Source organism: Cryptococcus neoformans, assembly GCF_000091045.1.
Source record: "Cryptococcus neoformans var. neoformans JEC21 chromosome 12 sequence".
NCBI lineage: Eukaryota > Fungi > Basidiomycota > Tremellomycetes > Tremellales > Cryptococcaceae > Cryptococcus > Cryptococcus deneoformans.
Genome location: NC_006681.1, coordinates 514287 through 530470, shown reverse-complemented (window position 1 = coordinate 530470; position 16184 = coordinate 514287). Strand labels below are relative to the sequence as shown.

The following is a 16184-nucleotide window of genomic DNA, read 5'->3' as shown; positions in this document are numbered from 1 at the left end:
AAGTTACATAGCCATTTTTGACGTTAATGGTATGATAAACATGGTGGTACGGGTCGAAACTAAATCAGCAGGGAAAGGAAATAAAAAATGTATTCAGCAACGCACATTGGAAAGGATGCGTCCCCAATGACCATGCAGTCGACACCTATTTAATCATTCAATAAGAGGTCTTACGAATAATTATGTCACCAACCGTCATACAAAGACACAAATCGACCGCAGCGGCAAGCATTATTGTTTGCGATTCAAAATGTGGCCTCCGTCCTAAGGACCATCAGGTTCTGGTTTATATATCATCCCAATTTGAATGAGACGAGATAAATGTATTACAGTCTCAGAGCCGCTATCCAAACCATCATTCGCGTCCTTCAAACCTCTCAAGTGATGTTGAAACTTGAAAGGAGCCCAATAACTGGTCCATCCTGCCGGCTGATTGCAGAAAGAAAGATAAAGGAAGACGTAGTCACGACAAGCAACGCCTATCTGCGTGCTTCTTCCCCTTCGATCAAATGGAAATACGAGCCAATCAATGAGCAAATATAGCATTACATTTTTGCTCACTGGTTGGTACGTAGCTTTCTTCTTCACAACCGTGGAAAAATGGGCGTGTACCATGAGAATGATATTATTGTACTTGGCAAAAGTTCACTTGGGACAATGATTAAAATACGTAGAGCTCACATTTTAAGAGCAAGAAAAAAAATTTAATAATAAAATAAAATAAATTAAAGATTACGTAAGTTACAGAACGGGGAGGGTGACAAGTAAAAAGGACATCCATGTATGGGATAACAGAAACAAAGAAGAGGAGGATTTTGTCTTGCAATTGATTCCGCCCAACTTTGTTGCATGACACTCATTTTACCTGATTGATGAACGAATTGTGTACGTATATGTACACTAAGTCCAAAAAGTAATCAAAAAGAATGATCCCGGGCGGGATCGAACCGCCGACCTCCTGTGAAGACATTTCCAAAGAATGTTAGACAGGTATGGTGACCAACTCCATCACGTGACCATTTTCCAAATTGAACTATGTTAACATGTATATGTCTTTTAGTCTTGTTGCTCATTTTTTGCGATATGTCTAAAAGATTTGGCAGATACAGTCGCCCTTCGTTGTATTACCAGAAACTCTCGGAGCATCTAATCAGGTGCAAGTTCCTGTGAGATTTAAAATAAGCCTTCAGGGGCTATTCATACAAATTGCTATCTCCCAAAAGAGTAGCCATATGATCTTCTTCCACTTCGATGCGTTTTTATCGCATTTACAGCTTGGCTCTATAACCTTCAATATTTGTGCTAGAGATTCAAGCCTTGCCCAAAACCTCCTTGATACCCTTGACAACCTTTTCCAGATCGCCCCTTTGCCTGTCGACAGCGGTGATACCCATGTGTCCGATTCGAAAGTATTCGCTAACAATGGCCTTATGCAAGCCAGCGGCCACAACGATGTCTCGCCTGAATTTGATATTAGGAACGGTTGAACAAAGAATGCGATGACTCACTCGGCCAATTTAGGAAGGACATCGGGCGCCTTCACACCTTTAGGGAACCTGACAGCGGTCATACCGTTCGCAGCAATGTCACGGCTCTTGGGGACGAATTCAAGACCAAGTTCGGCGAGGCTGTCCTTAACATAGGCGCTGGCAGCCTTGTGAGCCTTGAAACGGTCTGCCAGAGGTGCAGAAGTAATGGATTTGAGAGAGGTGTGAAGCGCATAGACGAGCTGGACGGGGGCTTTGAGAAAGTCAGAGAATCGCAAAAAGAAGATTAAAAGGCATGACTGACGAGTAGCAAAGTAAGATGGCTTTCCGCTTTCGTAGTTCTGCATAATGGGGATCCACTTCTTCCAAGAGACATAGTAAGCGGGGATAGGAGTCTTCCTTTTCTCAACGGTCTAGTTTTAATTCAGTTAAGTACTTATGAGGACGTCTGAAATTCTTACCTCCACAGCCCTCTTGCTGGCAAGCACAACGCTCAAACCAGGAGGTACACCAAGGCCCTTCTGAGTAGCGCTGAGGACGACATCCAGTCCCCATTCGTCAAACTTGATTTCTTCGGAAGCCACTGAGCACACGGCGTCAAGAGCAATGAGGGTGTCAGGAGAGTGCTTCTTAACAAGAGAAGCTATGTGATCAGCTGGTGAAAGGACACCGGTGGAAGTGTCGACATGGGTGATGGTAAGAAGCTTAGGCTTAGAAGCCAGGGCTGAGATAATGGCATCATCACTGATTAAATGGTTAGACGACGATTCACAGAAAGTGAGAAGGACGTTGGACATACGTAGGAATGCCACCGACCTCGGCCTTCACATGAGTAACCTTGGCACCGTAAGCTTCGAGGCTGTCAAAAAGACTATTAGAAGAGCTTTACAGGTAGCTAGAAATGCTTACCACTCGCCGAAAGAGTCACTAAAGTAGCCAGTGTTGAGGACAACAGCCTCTTCACCTTTCTCAATGAGGTTGGCAGCGACTGCATCCCAGCCCAAAGTACCGCTACCCGCAATCAGAAGAGGTTGGGATCCGCTCTCCTTAGCGGATAAAAGAACGTCACGAAGGAGAGATAGCGCTTCGCCGAAGACAGGAATAAAGGCAGGAGATGTGTGCGCAGTACCGGGAGTCGCGTTGGCAGCGAGGACGGGGTCAGAGAACTCGATAGGGCCAGGAATGCTATGACATGTCTGTTAGCCGTTTTAGGTTTCATCGTTAAGAATACGCACACCAAAAGCTTGTGGGGAGCTTGATGGAAGTCGGACATGACTACTTTTCTGGGGCTTTTGAGTTGGTACCGTACTGAACTGCTTACGCTAAGATAGTATGGGGTGTCTTTAAATGGATATGTATGTAGTTGACAAATACAAACTGCACTCGAGTAGTCGGCTGAGTAGGCTTGAACGAATGCCGTTCAAGTCGGATCGGGACAGCATAATCCACTCGTCAAATGACGCACTGCCGTTGGCTACATACATGTTAATCAGCGCGTCTTGGCCGCTGCTGTTGCCGGTCCGCTTGCCGAGCAACAATAATCGGACACTCGAGAGCCGAAAGCCAAAGCCTCGGGGTCCAAATAAATTATCACATTTATTGTCCCAATTGTCAGCTTTTCTCAACATGAAAAAGGGACATGAGACCATGCATGGATATTTATAAAGACCGTGATCCACTAATAACAATACTGAACGTATATGTATACGAACAAGATGAGGAAATGCTGTATATGTACTAATCTACAAATAAGACAAACGGAACATCTATAAAAAGACAAATAAATGATTAGATTGATTTGGCGAACGCGATGAAACCCGACAATCCACGGAATGCCCCTTTCGCGGTCGCCCCATAATGCTCCAACGTGTGACCATCCTTATCACGCCAGATACCATCGGAGCTGACCAGACCGTATTTGATGGTGTTCTGGTTCGAGAGAAGTGTATCCATCATTTCCGCCACGATTTGCTACGCGAGCGTCAGCGGGCTTGAAACAGGATCGGGTTGGAGTTTACTTACCTTGGAATCAATCATGACATTGACTTCTTGAGAATGGAACCAGGATTGTGAATCTAGGTGGTATCTCATAAGCAAAACATTTATAAAGGGAACGAATAGTCCTTACCTTGATTTCCATTTCCAATAATCAGCACTTCATCATCGTACGCCGCAAATTTGATATGGCAGTTCCGCTGCTTCTTGACGGCATTGAGGGGCCTGACTTGGTCCTTTCCAGTGTACCAATATACTTTGAGGTACTGCTCTTTCTTCTCCGAGGACAACTTCTTATACAGCCTGTCGACAACCTCTTCATTCGTACCACCTTGGAAAGGGATAGATTCACCTTTGTCGTTGAAACCTGGAAAAAGGCGGGTTAGATGGCAACTAGATATACCATACTAGACGATATCACTCACCCAAATCTAGCAAAAGGACAACTTCTACTCCTCTTCGACAAGCTTGTTTGATTGCACGAACGATCGGACGGGCGTTAAGAGTAGGTGTCTGTACGAACACCTTTCTCTTAGCGTATCGAAAACCAGCAAGCCACGCGGCATTTTGAGGGTTGCGGATATCTACGCAGCTTGTCAATTCGACACATTGCCATTGGAGGCACAAGAAGCTTACCGTGATGTCCAGGCACTACAATGGTGGCAATTTGCGCATCAGTCTCAAAATCTCAGTAATGTATTTAATAGTACTCACAGCCATGCGGCTTTCGGCAGCACATCGCGATTGGGAAAGGGTCGTGAGGAGCATGAACTACATGCGGTCTGAAGTTGTCGAGCTCGTCTGAGTCTTCAACGGTAGCCCACGCATCTGAGAGTGCGCCTGCGTCTGTACAAGGGCTGTCAATTATAGTTCAGTCATCGATCCCCGGTGTACTCACTAAACTTCTTAGACAACTGGAACATCCTTCTACTACCAGTTCCTTCCGGCTGGATCTCTTCCTTTTTGGGTTTCCAGGCGTTTTTTTCTTGAGAAATGTCCATTTCGAGGTGCTTCTTGGTCTTTTCGTATGTTTCTCCAGACTCTTCAGGCATTTGAGCAGATAATGGTAAGGGCTCATTTGTCTCGCTGGCAGGAGGCTCCCTAGTCCGTGTTTCTGAAGTACGAGGACCGTCCATCTTGGAGGCTGGTTTTGTGGCAATAGAATCGGCCGTGTATGTTGCATCCTCTTCCGGAATAGTACTATTCTGGACGTGAAACCCTGTTTGAGGAGTGATGTCCTCAATCGGTGAGCAGTTTGATGACGCATCCTGAGTCGTTTCCAGAGGGAGATGAGTGGTTGTGATGTTTGGCGACTCAGTTGTTCCAGCGTCCGGAAAGATTTTACCCATACCATCCACTCCCTTCATTTCTAGAGGCGCAAAACACACGTGTTTCTTCGACAACGCGCGTTCCTCAGCCACACATCCCCCCTCCGGACTGTGTCGGGAGATAACATCTGATTCGTTTTCACGGGGAATTTCATCGCCCAAAATGTAGGAATTCCAGACACCATCCGTCCTGTCATTTGGAAGTGGGTATGTTTTCGATTTCGGTGGAAGTTCAGCTGTAATTGTAGGGGACGAATTGGCTTCCGAAGGCGCCGGCAAAGTATGTGTCTTCTCCTCGTCACGGTCTGCAACACGGTGAGCTTTCTGACATGATAACTATCTCAATTTCACGTACGTTTTTCTTTGCTGGGCCTTCTACTTGGCCCCCTCGAGTTAGCTCTGCTGCCGGTGCCCATCATACCCATACCCAGACCCCACCTATCCTTGAACTCCCGTAACTCTTTCATCGCAGTCTGGGCTTTCGCCTCAAACTCCTCTCCTGGTTTCCAATCCGCTAAGCTTTGCCTTTGCTGATCCACTACTTTTCTGACTGCTTCTCTTAACCTTTCTCCCGCACCTTCATGGTGGGCAGCTTCTGCCTCATTGTCCTTTGTCTGACGTCGCAACAGTATACGGGCAGCTTTGGCAGCTTTGAGGATTTCAATATCATCGAAATACGGATTTTGGTCTTGGAAGAGATAGTGAACCTTTCCATCGGGGCCACGAGGAGGTTCGTAAGGTTTGGTCATGCAAGGAAGAGGTGGATTAAGGCGGTTGTACCACGAGTGAAGAGCGATCTCGTAAAAAGCATCGACGACAGGGCCTTCAAAGTGGGACATGAGTTCGAGATTGGGACGATCTGATCCATCCTGTTAGTATATTACCTCGTCATTAAGGCGCATTTTAAGGGCCTCACCTTGGATATTGTTACTATTGATAAGAGCAACTTTTCTGTCTACAATCAAAAACTTTGCGTGGAAGGTGCCCAACAAAACCTTGTGGAAATTCTATCCATCATATCAGCGGATCTCTTGCTACGTATCTTCTGGGACTGCCTCACTATCACTTCCATGTCCAGACCTTTTGTGTCTTCCTTTGCCGGAAGATCAAGCGGTGTCCATTCACTATGGTGCACCGGCGCATGGGCATTCCACAGTTGTTCCCATGATCCTCGATCATACATGATCTTGACTATCACTTTAGGCCTGCCCTCTTTCAAAACTCGCGCTGAAAGATCGTGCAAAGCTTGTGAGATCGTATTGACAGAATTGGACGGCCTTCTGAAGTCAATATTGTTCAATATATAAATCACTGAGTTACTCACTGCCAATAGTTGGTGGCTAGGAAGACCTCCTTTTTTGCACGTACGATGACATCGCGATAATGCTGCATGATATCAGGAATCAGAGAGATGATCGATAGCGGCATAGTGGTTGTTGAACCCAGCAGGTCTGGGGGAACAAGACCAGACAGAGGGTCGCGATCTAACGTGGGCAACAACGATATGTACATCTGCACAGTCGTTAGTCCCACCTATCTTTCTAGATTTTTACTAACCTTCCAAAACAGTTGGCTAACAACCGCGCCTTCTCCCTTTTCACCTTCAAACTTCCATCCTGCTTTCCGCCTTAGTTCTTCTCCTCTCTCTTCGCATTTTCTCATTTCCTGCTCCGTCAAACCCTCGATGACACTATGTTTGACTCTGAATCTTTTGATTAAACGTAGCAATGGATTAGGTTGTGGGAAGTTGGTCCTAATAGCTTTCGCAACCGTGTGATTCGGATGCTTCACAAGATGGGTGGACAGGAGCTTTGGCGGAGTCAAAGCACTGCTCGCCGATGTCCCGGAATCCTTCGGTGTAGAGTCCACCTTGGGGGTGCTTTGGGGCTGGAGGTAGGCTGGTGGAGGTTGAGGCGAAAGCGGTTCGGTAATGGAGCCTGTTGGTGGTGAAGTTGCTTGAACTTTTTGAGGCCTGACAGCAAGATCAGGCGTTTCTAACATTATCTCGGTGTTATTCTGGTGTGGTTGACACGTTGTTGCAGTGGAAGACATTATTGCGTGTTATCGTGCAGTGCGATTGAGAAAAACCAAGGCTGCCGATATTATACAGAATGTAGAATACCGTGCTCTGTGTTTTGTGAACGTAAGTTGGAAACTTGTGAAACGGTCAATGATGCAACACCGCCCGAATAAGTGGCCAAGCAGAATGTCGTGTCCTAATACTATTCGTGCTTGCTTGGCGGGTGACCGTCGGAGTGGTAAAGTGAAAGGCCTTCGTGCGATGTGCGAGAGAAACGGAGTGATGACCACTACGCTGTTTGTACGCAGCGTCTCTTCTAGTTATGATTATAGGGGGTGAGTATGTACAACTAGAAAGTTGTTAGAATCTAGTCTGTCTTCTTGATCTTTTGTCCTTAAACTGAAGGTCGATCCGTCAAGTCCCATGCCCGCAAGGCCGCCGTCGTCATCACTCTTCTTCGGTCATCGCCCCCAACTCCTTCCCTTTTTTTTCCCTTTTTCCGTCGCGTTTTTAATTTTTTTCTTCCGCAACAATTCCTCGGCTAAGAGCGCCAAACTATGTATCTTCTTATCATTCAAGCAATTGACGCACAGCTCCATCGACGGTGCATGCTTTCCTTTTTGTCACGTGTTTACAACCACCTTCAAACCTGAAACAGCTACTTTTCACTGTACATAACACCCATTTATTGTACAGAGAGCCATGATCTATACATCTATATCGCCCACCAAAAATAGAGAGAGAAAAAGAATCAGAATCGCGGTGCGTTGATGATGATACCGGTCAAACACCCAGCAGCAGTGCCTGCAATCTATCACGTATAGCAATCCTATCAGCGACCTATACAGCTATACGTAAGCTCTTCCATCATACTTACAGGAACTGTCAGGACCCAGCCAAGGAAAATCCATCCGAACGCTCGCCAGTTAATCGATTTTACTGATGCGCGTTTCATCAGTGATTACTTCCGTGTAGCGTCTCGAGCGAAGATATAACTCACTACCTCCCGAAACGATACCGACACCAGCTGTAGCACCTGTAATGCACATGGTAGTGCTGACAGGGATGCCATCTTCGCTCGAATATCAGCAACTTATCGCATTCGTATGAGTGAGGAAGCCTACACTGAGAAGCCAGCAAGACAGTGATGGATGATCCCAGCTCCATGGAGAAACCTCGAGAAGGAGAGTGCATGGTCAGTCTGTTACCGAGCACGGACATGATATTCTGTTTTGACCGTTAATACAAAAGAAGTCCATGTTGATGTAATTCACTCACATAGCCATAAGTAGCAAGACCAATGACGAGCATCAAGCCTCCAGCAACAAAAATCCAAACTGGTGTTTCAGTCTCAGAAGGTGTGACCGTACCCGTGGACCACACATAGTAAATGGCTGCGAAAGGTCCAACACTGTCGTCTCATCAGCCATCTACGAGATTAGTTAAACCTTGGCACGTACGCATTGGCGAGGTCATTAGAACCGTGGGCAAAAGAATTTGTACACGCAGTCAATACTTGGAGGAAAGAGTACAAGTGTTCAGTCTATACCAAGCAATCAGTGCGTCAATTTCATTGGGAGTGTCAGAGTAAACTTACTTCATTGTCATACTGGGCGGCGTGTTGATACATCTTCATCATCCTATCGCTCTCCTTCCCCTTGCCCTCGTGTGATTGCATGGCATGAATGTCGACTGGGTTCTTATTAGCTATATAACCAGTTGCATGAATATCGACAACTTACCCGATGTACCATGCAATAACATCTTGGGTAACTTGTATCTGAATAGAATCCACAAGTTCCTGGGTAGAATAATCGCTCCCTCAATTTTATGGTCGTCCTTCTCAAGGTCTTCCAAAGCGCTGGCATATGGTTTACCTTTGGAAAGACTCTGCAAGGGGGCAGACTCGATATCCTTATCCTTCTCGTGGGATGTGACTGTCAGATTGGTTTCAAGAGGAGCACCTTCACCTTCGGTCGAACCTTCAGAGACCGGGTTTGTAGGGGTTTCCGTGGTAGGCTCTTTGTGCTCGTCATCTCGATCGTAAACTCGGTAATCGGGGACGTGTCGTGCGCCCTCGGGAGGAGGAGGAGGAGCGGCTCGACGCCAAAGAAGAGGACCGTAAAAGAAGTGATACCATCGAAGAGCTGATATGGTCAGCTGGATGCGTGATCTAATTGATAAGAAGGCTTACTGTAGTCTTTTTTAATGACCTTGGAATACACAAAAGGCAACCAGAAGATTACAGACAGGAACGCAATAACAACACCAGTGAGTACGATGGCAAGGGCGATAGTGGTCTGGGGGAGCTTGTTAAGCTTAAGTTGAGGAGCACCTTTGTAGACTGTCGTTGCATCGCGATTAGCTGCATTTTTGTCCGCACGGATCACAATAACCCACCAATAGACATTGTCAAGATTGCCGCCACTGTGAAAAAGTAAATCGGAGAAACATACAATCCGGCCTTCAAAGGATTCTTCCTCGTCAGCACAGCATACTTGGTGATCAAGTAGACTGTTGCCCCAAACCCGGCAGAAATGGCGGGAGCGATCGCGAAACCAGCAAAAATAGTCGCAATACCCTTTCCATCATTCCAGCCCCACTGTACAGCACCAGGTCCATCGAGCGCGACACCCACACCTGCCAAAGCAGAGACAATCGAGTATGTTGTGGATACCGGCCATGCTTTTCTAGTGGCGATCATGAGCCAGGTAGCAGAAGCTGCAAGCGCGCAGACAAAGGCGAGAAGTTCGATGCCGGGATTGTTTCTGAACGCCGACATGGAGATGATACCGTTCTTTATGGTACTAGCCACTTGAGCACCTGCAAGGACACCTCCAAGGAATTCACAAATTGCGGCAAGCATGGCGGCTTGTCGGAGAGTGAGCGATCGGGAGGAGATTGAAGTAGCAAATGAATTAGCGACACTAGATACAAGTTGATGAGCGTTTCGACCGTAGCGAGCATACTGCAAGACCACTTACTCGTTGGCACCAATATTGTAGGCATCCAAAGCAGCAACTGATTCCATGAACAGTTGAATTAGTGGCAGATTACTTTTGTTGAAGAGGGTTCTATCTTACAAAGAACACCAAAGGCGAATAGATAATCCCACTGGTGAAGAACAGGCATCGTATCGAGCTACTGTCAGTCTGCAGAACGCCTGAAACTGGGGAAAAAGTGAGCGCTGTTAGATTGAAGCAACGTAGAAAGAGTTGCAGGTCTAGCTAGGTCTTATACATTATTCACTTCCCGCTCCTGTCCTAGGCAAACGACGGCAGCACGAACGTTTACACTTCATGTATTTTCTCTTCATTGCATCGTGACCCGAAGAATGAAGGCTGACTAACTATATCTCGCCAGTATTGTGGATGCATCAAGATAAAAGATATGGTGTTGTAGAAGAACGTGCGTGGTGCAATTTTGCCAAGTAAATGATGAGCAAAGCCAAGAAGTTTGAAAATTGCTGGAAAGCAAACTTGTACCGAATGTTAACTAAGGCACGAATGTTGATGCAGTACTACAGTTTGTACGTGCTTATTAATTACACTTATTCTGTTATGGAGCGGACCGAAAGAATGTCGGCAGCAGTACAACGTCCAGGGCCACAAACCGTTGTTCACTCACCCATAGTAGAAAAAAGCCGTGTCATTCGTTGCACAGTTCGGAGGATATGATTATTTATTATGCAAGCTACCTCCATGCAGCGGCAGACGACGGAACTGAAGCCTACTCGCCGTTGTACCCTACGATGTAGTGCTAGTGATTCCTGTTGTCTTTTCGCATGCAGTTTCTATCAGTCATCCAATAGCAAATGTGAGTATTCGGTTCATGGGGGCGATGGTGATTCTTGTTGTCATGCCAAGAACGAACCAAGCCATTTTTATGCCAGCTGCAGTTTAGTAGTATACACCACCTTGTTTTAGATTGAACAAATCACATTCACCATCGCCAAGGCAGGTCCTTTCGTGAACGTGGCGCCCATTACAAAGAGGAAGACAGCTGTAACATATATCCGCACCACGCATGACGAGCGATTTATTGATTCGTCGTTACATAAGAGAGAGGATGAACAAAATAAATCGAATTACTCGTAGATAAACTAATACTCTCGCTGTACTGGTCGGTATAGGTGACCTACTAGTACGGAAAAGAATGTAACCCCCCCCCCTTTTGATCCCGTTTTTCTACCTATACTAACAACATCGATTGCATGTATCATTTTACAGTGCATGTTTTCGGGCAAACCAAGTACATAGGCAGATTCTATGTATAGCTTACAATAATCTAGTACTTGATAGACTTCCCTTCCGCCTTCCAAACTGCTACACGCCTCTGCTTCATCTCATCTACTATGAGTTCCCTGCTCTGCTCCAGGTCGATCTCATCCCATGCCTTCTCTATCTGTTCCCAGAGCTCATCAAGCGACGTATGTAGCGACCCTGGGGAAAGCAGCGACCTTTGACTTTAGGAGATACACACGTTCTCTATGGGATTTAGGTCAGGAGAAGAGGGGGGACGGTCAAGGGTTTAAATTCCCATTTCAGCTCTCGCTGCTTTCGCAACGGCAGCTCGATGTGAAGGAGCTCCGCCCTCCAACACAAGGATGTTTCGGAACCGGAGGACTTTAGTGACCTAAGGATACCACCCTGGCCCCCCAAGACGCTTTCGATCACCATCTCGGGGTACCTGAGTCCGTTGAGGGATTCGGCCTTGGTCCTGATACCATTTTTGACTGTCGATGGAGCCTGAGGAGGACGGCGTAAAAGAGGGAATTTTTGGTAGTAGCTAATCGATCCCCAAACCATCTGGCTCTGTGGACCAGAATGGAAGGTTGGTAGGATGCGTTGGTGGAGCGTACGCTTCGCCTACGCATCGGGTAGCCCTTGGCCGCCTCGCAATTAGTCCCCCCAGCTCCAATGCACATTCATCAGTGAAAATAACGTCCGGCCAGTCCCTCTTCATGTTGTCCCTGGCCCATTCTTTCCTCTTAGCTATGGCTTTGGGCGACAGATAAGGCTTACGCCTCATGATTCTGCGGTAAAACCCATGCTCATGAGCGGTCTTGACTAGTCGTCACGCTGACATTGTATCTCTTTGCGTGGACGCTCCGGGGTTCACAGGGAGTGCGAACAAAGTCCCTCAAAAGACTCCTTACTTGTACCTGGTCCAACATGCACCTTTGGCCTTCCAGGGATTGGAAGCGGATAAGTGTGTCCATGGTGCGCATACTCTCGACACCAGCGCTTGATTGTAACACTACTTGGGACGCTTTTGTTGTTTTGCAAGATTGCTGAATGATTTCCCACTTTCGTGGGCTTCCACAATAGTTCGCTTGGTAGTGGGGGTGACCTGGGGTGCCATTATGGAAAAAGAATCAGACAGTTACAAGTACATGCATGAACAATTCAAAATTATAGTTATGGGGTATAGTCAAAAACGCATCGCGGGATCAAAAAAGGGGGGGTACTTTCTTTTCCATAGGTACCAGTACATTCTTGCACAAATGAGATACGACGGGCGATCGTCCTTCAATCCAGTTTGTCCGGGTACAAACGCTTACAACTTTACTTTCTATGTGCAGAAAATCCAGTATAAGACTCTTTTCAGGTGCCATTTGATATTTGTCACGGTCTTATCCATCCCCATATAGCTGCCGATGGATAATAAAGAAGGAATATACCTCCCATAATTCCTAAGACCATTAGGGAATCTGAAGTTTTATGATTAGCTAGGGCGCCGTTTTACTTTATAACACTCACATAGGATGGCGTAATACAGTCCAATTTGTCTAGCCCTCTTGACCTTGGTGCTCTCGTTTGCCCTTATGATTTCATTGTTCAAATACATTTCCTGCGATTTCGTGTCCATTTGTCAGCATTTCCTTGCGGGATATCTCCCAAACGCACCACTTCATCTGCCCAGAGTTCGACCCGTGTGAGAGCATCTGCCTCGCCACCCCCACCTTCCACTCTTTTGAGTTTTTTGGCACGTAACGCACCAATGCCGCCAGTCGAAACGCCTAGACGAGCAGCTCCGTCCTCATCCACTACATCCCTCCAAGGTGTTGTCCGTTCTCGCATGAGTTCGACATCCCCGCTCCGAAGTTGCAGGCTTTCCCTAAGGTTTGACTGGAATTGTGGTATACTGGATTGTATCGCCTGTTGAATTGATGCAGTGATTGCCTATCCAGCTGCGATGAGCCAGAGAGAAATATACATATTTCAGCCATTCAATGGACACTTACCTCCGCGTCATCATCCACCTTTGATAACCTTTCCAAAATACCTTGTGTATTCGTCATGATATGGTGTCTTACTGTGGACTACATTTAATCAGTTCTGACAATAAATAGCGATTCATTACAATGAACACACCAGCGTAGAACGAATGACTCGCTCATGTTCTTCGCAAGCGGCAGTGAGGCGTTCAATCTCTTTTTCCACAGGACTTCAGGTCATATCAAAATCAGTACATGCATCTTAGCTATTGAAATCTAGTCCCAAATTGCTGACGTACTGGAGGCTATTTGCGGTGAGAGGTGCCGGAATAATCCTCCTTTTCGGCAGTACGATTATCGGGGGAGCAGAATTCGGGGTCCGAGGCGGAGAAGAGGCGACTGATGACGGCTGTAGGCGCTGGGAGCGGTTTTTGTCGCTGGACATTATACAGCATGTGATGATGGTCAAGAGAGCCCTTCGACCCTGAAAGATCTAATAACCTCTTATTGTTGCACGAAGAACGAACAGGCAAGAAATTGAGCTGGGAGGACAACAGCGGAAGCAAAATGGAAAGAATGGCAAACATGTGCGATGATTCATGGCACCAGCCACTCACAGATCGCGCAAGTCAGGACCAGGGCGGGTCTGGGTTAGTGCCCACACACTTATTATGATTGTGGCACGGGGTCCCAACCTTAGATCCAACCTCCAAACATTACATAATAGTTATAGACCAGCGTGCCGCAACTTTGCAACGGTAGGGTGAGGGTAAAGCTCGACACACGCAAGCCCCTCGACGGACCTCGTCCTCGTCGTCCTCCTCGGAACTTAACTTGTCGGAGATGAGCCAATGTCCGTCGACGGGCCTGTGTCGAGCCTAGCTAGGGTGAAGTTAATCCAAGAACCGGATGACGTCGTTCCTCACTCAGAATGTTACTACTCCTACAGCAGAGGATAGGTGTATCGATTCATGAACAAACTCCAACATAATATTGGCCAATCCGATACGTGCAGGCAACACTCAAGCTACATTCATCTCCTTTCTAACATATTTGCAGTCGCCAACCAACGAGAACAAGATGCTCGAACCCACCGATATCCCCAATAAGTCGTTGGATAAGTCGGGCTCGCCCGTTCGGTCTATTCAGGTAGGTGTGGGCGTACTGTCCGCCTCGAAAGCGATACTCATCACGTTTACGCAGGACCATGCGCTCATCGGAAACCTCAGAGTGGGTAGCTTGTAGTGGTGCACCTACTGTACAGTGCTGATACAAGTAGACTGCGGCACTAGTAAGCGTGGACGGCTCGATTGAATCCATGTGTATACCGTACTTCGACTCCCCGAGGTCCGTGTTGTTCAAAACAAAATACAAATGAGTGTTCACTGTTTTTGTTAGTGTCTTTGCCAGAATTCTAGATGCCGAAAAGGGTGGTCACTTTTCCATTGCCCCGTTAGTGTCCACTTTGGCTAAACGTGTGTCTGGGACTAATGTACAGCACCTCACAGCACATGGCCTTTCAAGCCGTGAGCCTTCGCCAGGTCATGTTTTATTTGAATACTAATTCTAATTTTAGTAAACAAGCCTATGCGCCCAACTCTAACGTGCTCGTTACCAAGTTTCTTTCTGAACGGGGTGTTGGTGTGATGACGGATTTGCTGGTGCCCAGAGGGGCAAATCTAAACAATTCGTCAAGCCGAGCATTTTTGCCTTGGCTCATCAGGAAAGTGGAAAGTATTAGGGGAACGGTCCCTTTCAAGATGGAATGTGCGCCTGCATTTAATTATTGTCGGGACAAACACACGGCCGAGGTGAGTCGAGATGCATTAATTCTCGATTGTTTAATATTGCATATATTTTCTGATTTTTGCGTCGTAGATTGTCCCTGACGACTCATCATCTAATGTCATCTCGCAAGGCACTAAAGTTCTTTTCAAATCGCCCTCCTTTACTTTGGATCTTCGAACAATCACTTGGTCGTCTGATCAATGCGTCTCCGACCCAGAGATCAAGCTTCAAATAGAAGATCTTTCGGAGAGGGGTTTGCTGGGCCCTGCCGCTGCCTGTGACTTTGAGCTTGAAGAGGGACAATGTGTGGTCTTTGTCATGAGGGAGGTTGGCGACTACAGTTATGCCAACGAGGAACACCAGGAGTTCGCCAATCCTACAACGAGTAAAGCGAAGGCGATGGGTGTGCCTGTCGAGCAGATGTTCGAGGCCACCAATAGGTTGCGGCCCAAGGAAAATCCTATCTTAACCAAGGTAGGTTACTGCAACTGGGGTTCTAATCATGGTTGACGTAGGAATGTAGTCACTGGTTGCAGCTTTGATTCGCGATACTACTTCCTATTGGAAAAAATGGATTGGCGGGATCAAGTATAGCGGTCGCTGGAGGCAGGCAATGTTGCGATCTGCTTTAACTCTGTAGGTCTGATCGAGATTGTACTGCGGATATTGATAACCTTTTCTTATTCAACCACAGTAAGATGCTGGTCTTTGAAGAGACAGGTGCTATCGTAGCAGCTCCCACCTTTTCACTTCCTGAGTTCATTGGAGGCCAACGTAACTGGTGAGTTTCAAGGGATATGTGGCTTTGAGTACTGAATATGTCATTTCAGGGACTATCGTTTCACATGGGTCCGAGACTCCAGTTTTACGCTATACGCTTTGATCAGATTGGGCTTCACTGAAGAGTACGACAATCATCTGGCCCAAAATCCAAACCCACGCTGATCGGTCCACGTAGAGCGGATGCTTTTGTGAATTTCATACTTGAAAGACTGAAAGATAGGAATTCTGACGGCTCTCTTCAAATGTAAGCTCATTAAATATGTATAATCCAGAACTGACTTCTATAAAAGTGTCTATACTATTCACGGTGGCAAGGTAAACATCTACTCGCAACACATTTAATAAGGTGCTTACAGAACTTAGGACCTCGAGGAGATCGAGCTGAGCCATTTGGCCGGTCACAAGGGCTCAAAACCGGTCCGCATTGGCAACGGTGCTGCAGACCATCTGCAACTCGTCAGTTCTCATTTCTTAACGTCCAGACTTGCCAAACTAACAGCCTCCCAAGGACATTTACGGAGAGCTCTTGGACTGTATCTACCTCGCTCAAAAGTATAGCAAAC

At 46.7% G+C, this 16184-nt stretch overlaps 5 protein-coding genes and 1 non-coding gene across 6 annotated transcripts in view; 1 reads left to right on the top strand and 5 right to left on the bottom strand.

The window, feature by feature from the left end:
• Positions 1 to 927: 927 nt before the first annotated feature.
• CNL05480 lies at positions 928 to 1018 on the bottom strand. The gene has a single exon. It is a non-coding gene; the product is annotated as a tRNA-Val (tRNA).
• A 151-nt stretch (positions 1019 to 1169) lies between these two features.
• On the bottom strand, positions 1170 to 2875 carry CNL05470 (alanine-glyoxylate transaminase, putative). Its single transcript, XM_568084.1, has 7 exons — positions 2723 to 2875; positions 2397 to 2672; positions 2287 to 2346; positions 1949 to 2231; positions 1792 to 1900; positions 1509 to 1740; positions 1170 to 1461 (listed from the first exon to the last, which is right to left on the bottom strand). The coding sequence occupies exons 1-7, from the start codon at positions 2758 to 2760 to the stop codon at positions 1311 to 1313; spliced, it is 1149 nt and encodes a 382-aa protein (XP_568084.1). The 5' UTR covers positions 2761 to 2875; the 3' UTR covers positions 1170 to 1310.
• A 246-nt stretch (positions 2876 to 3121) lies between these two features.
• On the bottom strand, positions 3122 to 7198 carry CNL05460 (conserved hypothetical protein). The gene is made up of 12 exons (XM_024658189.1): positions 6368 to 7198; positions 6135 to 6322; positions 5871 to 6087; positions 5727 to 5817; positions 5166 to 5669; positions 4381 to 5115; positions 4197 to 4328; positions 4119 to 4133; positions 3908 to 4066; positions 3616 to 3849; positions 3510 to 3562; positions 3122 to 3458 (listed from the first exon to the last, which is right to left on the bottom strand). Exons 1-12 carry the CDS (start codon positions 6860 to 6862, stop codon positions 3276 to 3278), a joined length of 3006 nt encoding a protein of 1001 aa, XP_024513859.1. The 5' UTR covers positions 6863 to 7198; the 3' UTR covers positions 3122 to 3275.
• Positions 7199 to 7418: 220 nt separating this feature from the next.
• CNL05450 (sodium:inorganic phosphate symporter, putative) lies at positions 7419 to 10013 on the bottom strand. Its single transcript, XM_024658188.1, has 12 exons — positions 9914 to 10013; positions 9815 to 9851; positions 9231 to 9757; positions 9025 to 9174; positions 8573 to 8977; positions 8428 to 8522; positions 8291 to 8373; positions 8109 to 8241; positions 7955 to 8057; positions 7831 to 7902; positions 7708 to 7769; positions 7419 to 7641 (listed from the first exon to the last, which is right to left on the bottom strand). Exons 1-12 carry the CDS (start codon positions 9960 to 9962, stop codon positions 7582 to 7584), a joined length of 1776 nt encoding a protein of 591 aa, XP_024513858.1. The 5' UTR covers positions 9963 to 10013; the 3' UTR covers positions 7419 to 7581.
• A 2213-nt stretch (positions 10014 to 12226) lies between these two features.
• Positions 12227 to 13593, bottom strand: CNL05445 (hypothetical protein). Its single transcript, XM_024658835.1, has 6 exons — positions 13350 to 13593; positions 13208 to 13280; positions 13078 to 13155; positions 12740 to 13015; positions 12593 to 12683; positions 12227 to 12543 (listed from the first exon to the last, which is right to left on the bottom strand). Exons 1-6 carry the CDS (start codon positions 13493 to 13495, stop codon positions 12458 to 12460), a joined length of 750 nt encoding a protein of 249 aa, XP_024514667.1. The 5' UTR covers positions 13496 to 13593; the 3' UTR covers positions 12227 to 12457.
• Positions 13594 to 14025: 432 nt separating this feature from the next.
• Positions 14026 to 16184, top strand: part of CNL05440 (glycosyl hydrolase, putative) — a 3526-nt gene continuing 1367 nt past the window's right edge. The window contains exons 1-14 of the mRNA XM_024658187.1: positions 14026 to 14199; positions 14254 to 14280; positions 14330 to 14397; positions 14449 to 14502; positions 14559 to 14576; positions 14627 to 14861; positions 14929 to 15312; positions 15362 to 15474; positions 15533 to 15619; positions 15669 to 15743; positions 15797 to 15865; positions 15912 to 15936; positions 15985 to 16077; positions 16130 to 16184. The exon at positions 16130 to 16184 is cut by the window's right edge and continues 5 nt beyond it. Coding sequence (XP_024513857.1) covers positions 14131 to 14199; positions 14254 to 14280; positions 14330 to 14397; positions 14449 to 14502; positions 14559 to 14576; positions 14627 to 14861; positions 14929 to 15312; positions 15362 to 15474; positions 15533 to 15619; positions 15669 to 15743; positions 15797 to 15865; positions 15912 to 15936; positions 15985 to 16077; positions 16130 to 16184 — 1372 coding nt within the window. The 5' untranslated portion in view covers positions 14026 to 14130. The remainder of the gene's footprint in view (positions 14200 to 14253; positions 14281 to 14329; positions 14398 to 14448; positions 14503 to 14558; positions 14577 to 14626; positions 14862 to 14928; positions 15313 to 15361; positions 15475 to 15532; positions 15620 to 15668; positions 15744 to 15796; positions 15866 to 15911; positions 15937 to 15984; positions 16078 to 16129) is intronic.